Source organism: Xenopus tropicalis, chromosome 1 (assembly GCF_000004195.4).
Source record: "Xenopus tropicalis strain Nigerian chromosome 1, UCB_Xtro_10.0, whole genome shotgun sequence".
In the NCBI taxonomy this organism is placed as follows: domain Eukaryota; kingdom Metazoa; phylum Chordata; class Amphibia; order Anura; family Pipidae; genus Xenopus; species Xenopus tropicalis.
The window spans coordinates 214103785-214107390 of NC_030677.2; the positions used below are offsets into that span (position 1 = coordinate 214103785).

Here is a 3606-nt window from a genome sequence, read left to right on the forward strand (position 1 = left end):
CACATACATACACACTGATACACACACACACACTGATACACACACATACAGACTGATACAAGGGGTGGGGAGATCATGACTGGGTACAGACTGGCAGAAATAATCAGTTATAGGGATCTATTGGTTACAGGAGCAAAATGATCATTGCCAGTTATTTATATAGTGCCAGTGGCACAGCTTTTTGCATTAGTTTGTAATAAACAGGGGTCCTACAACTGATATAAAGAGATCAAGGAATATAAATGCCCCCCTGTACCCCCATCCTGATGATTTGGGTTTGTTCCCCCATAATAAGTGGTAATTCTGTAGTGCTGTAAACGAGCAGAGCTGCCACTATTACCATCTATAGAGTGAATATGAATTTAGGGTTAACAGAAGGTTAATTTCTAAGCAATTAACTTGCCCCACCCTGTGTGAGAGGGGGAGATAAAACTAATCCAACTGGTTACAGAGAGAGAGGAACTTTCAGTTTTGTTTCTTGTTCCTGATTTCAGCGATGGCGGCTGCTGATCTGAGAGACGAGCTGAGCTGCTCCATCTGTACCAGCATTTATACTGATCCGGTATCCCTGCCCTGTGGCCATAACTTCTGCCGGGGCTGCATTGGGGGGGTGCTGGGTACCCAGGAGGGGTCTGGGGCTTATTCCTGCCCTGAATGCAGAGCTGAGTATCAGGAGTGCCCTGCCCTGCCCAGGAACAGAGCTCTGGGGAACATAGCAGAGAGGTTCCGTCCGACTGAGACAGAGCCGGGGGAGACTGGGATCTTCTGCACTTACTGTCTCCTCTCTCCTGTACCTGCTGCTAAATCCTGTCTCCTGTGTGAGGCTTCTCTGTGTGATACCCACCTGAGGGGGCACTGCCAGTCAGCAGAACATGTACTCACTGAGCCCACCGCTTCCTTTATGGGGAGAAAATGTTCTGTACACAATGAGCTCCTAAAGTATTTCTGCTGTGAGGACTCTGCCTGTATCTGTGTGTCCTGCTGCCTGGCCGGGGAGCACCGGGGCCACAGGGTGGAGCTGCTGAGTGAGGCCTCTGAGAAGAAGAAAGAGAAACTGAGGAAAGTTCTGGAGAAACTGAGCCCAGAGAGAGAGGAGACTGAGAGAGGAGCCCAGAGGCTGCAGGAGCGCAGGAGAGAAGTGGCAGAAGTGGCAGCCGGTGAGACAGAGAGAGTCACTGCCCTGTTTAGGGGCATCAGGGAAGAGCTGGAAGCCCTAGAGAAGCGACTCCTGAGTGACATCTCCAGGCAGAAAGAGGAGCTCTCACTCACACTCACTGAGCTGATCCAACAGCTGGAAATAAAGAAGGACGAGCTGTCCAGGAAGATCCATCACATTGAGGAGCTGTGCAACATGGCAGATCCACTCACTGTCCTACAGGAACAATGGGAATCCCATGGGGCTGCATTTTGTGGGGCTGAGGGGGCAGATACTGAGGGCAGAGAGAGAGAGGATACTGAGGGGGGAGACAGGAAGCGCAGAAAAATAAATCACATAAAGGTCCCGGCTGTAGGGGATCTGGATGTGGGTCGGATCTCAGAGACATTACTCACAGGCTTAGCTGGGATTGTGACTGGGGTAGAGGGAAGGATCTATGGGCAGGGGGATACAGAGCTGGTACTGGATAGAAACACGGCTGGGAATCATGTATCTGTATCAGGGGACGGGAAATCTGCTTCCTACTCACATACAGACCAGCGTCGCCCACAAACCCCAGAGAGATTTCAGTATTATCCTCAGACTTTAAGCACCAGGAGTTTCCCCTCAGGGCGACATTACTGGGAAGTGGAGGTCAGTGAATCAGGGGGCTGGGGGGTAGGGGCGGCCTATCCCAGTATAGAGAGGGGAGGGGGTCAGTCTCTCATTGGGAATAATAACAAGTCCTGGTGTTTGTACAAATGGAATAATAACTATACAGTGACACATGACAGGAAAGTCACACGGTTACCCCACGTCCCTTCCTGCAGGAGAATCAGGATCTCATTGGACTATGAGGCCGGACGCCTGTCCTTTTATGAGCTGAGTGAGCCAATCAGGCACTTACACACCTTCACTGCCTCCTTCACTGAGCCCCTTCATGCTGCATTCTGTGTAGTGGGGGGAGGTGCCTGTGTGAGAATCATTAGTTAGGGCCCCGCCCACTGCCCAGCAGGAACCCCATTCCCAGAGCTGCCCTTAGCCCTGTGATGCCAGGAAAGGAAGGACATTGGCCATTGTATTTATGGAACGGAAATTCCATCCAGCTAAATTTTTGGAAAATACATAAATCGACATACCCGACACTGCCTGCATATCCCACTCAGCACTATTCCTGAGACACTTACAGTATATGGAGCACATGTGGGTCACAGTTTGACCTAATGAAATAGGAAACACTATGGACACTTATTTTTAGGACTGATTCTGGGGTTGGTATATGGACATTCCCAATTGACTTTGTGTTGTATATATCACCATGTGGATACTTGTCTCATCATGAGAATATATGTGGTTATTACATCACGTAGGAAGGGGTGTGTCTTATGGCCCCTCCCCTCATTTATCCTTTTTATACCACTCTCTGTGTAACACTAGGCTTGATAAAGGGCCCAGGTAGGGCCGAAACGTTGCCCTTTATACCTGTGTATGGGCTAAATAAACATCCCTTTGTCACTTTGCTACTTGTTGGTTTGCTACTGAATTTTCTACTATATTACTGACCGCTCTGCAGGAGAGGGATCTACTGGATCAACACCCAACACTTCCACAGGCGCATTACACTGAGAGGGTTACGCTCTCCCCCATATGATAATAATCCTCAGACACATAATATTTTATACAAAAATACAGAATATTTATTGCTGTGTCCAATGAACAAGGCGCAACCAAAAAACCAATTTACATTCTACATTAAACACAATTAATCTGTTTGCAATACAATTACTGTTTGTTCTCTTGTGTAGACTTTGTCATTTAACCAACATTTTCTATATTAAATGCCTGTAAGATTGCTAATAAACACAATACAGGTTTTGCCCCACACGCTCCCTACAACAATAACTGTAGATAAATACAGAACCAATGTGCCCCGTCCCCCTGCAATCACAATGCCGCTGGGATTCTTGGGAAAATGCTGCGCTGGGGGGGAAATGGCAATAGCACTCGGAATTGCACTTTGCTCATTGCATTCGCTGATGTAAATGAGCCCCAATGTCTCTTTCCTGCTGCAAAATTAAACTGCTCTTTGGCATCTGTTTTATTGTTCATATGGGGGGGGGCATTTATTTACATGTTATATACCTTTATATTCAACTATAATAAATAATAAAAGAATGATTTTTTGTTCTATATTGCATTTTTCTATATCTCTGGTTTTATAGAGTTACCGTCTCACCCCTATAATGTAGGGCACTTATTGAATACACACACTGTATATATGTTAGGTGCCTGACTGCTCATAAACCCTTGGTCCCTGCATCCAACTGGCACCGTGTGTATTCAGTAAGGGGCCTCCTTTAAAGGGGTGAGAGGGTAACTGTACGGTAATAACTCTAATGGCGACTAATCCCACAAACAGCCGCGTAGCAGAGTCTTCTGAGCTCCTCCCCTGATCCTCACTTCCCAGGGAT

At 47.3% G+C, this 3606-nt stretch overlaps 1 protein-coding gene across 1 annotated transcript; it reads left to right on the forward strand.

Annotated features, from left to right (window-relative positions):
- The first annotated feature begins 484 nt into the window (after positions 1 to 484).
- LOC733855 (novel C3HC4 type (RING finger) and B-box zinc finger protein with SPRY domain) lies at positions 485 to 3325 on the forward strand. Its single transcript, NM_001045601.1, has one exon. The coding sequence runs from the start codon at positions 497 to 499 to the stop codon at positions 2126 to 2128; it is 1632 nt and encodes a 543-aa protein (NP_001039066.1). The 5' UTR covers positions 485 to 496; the 3' UTR covers positions 2129 to 3325.
- The last annotated feature ends 281 nt before the right edge of the window (positions 3326 to 3606 follow it).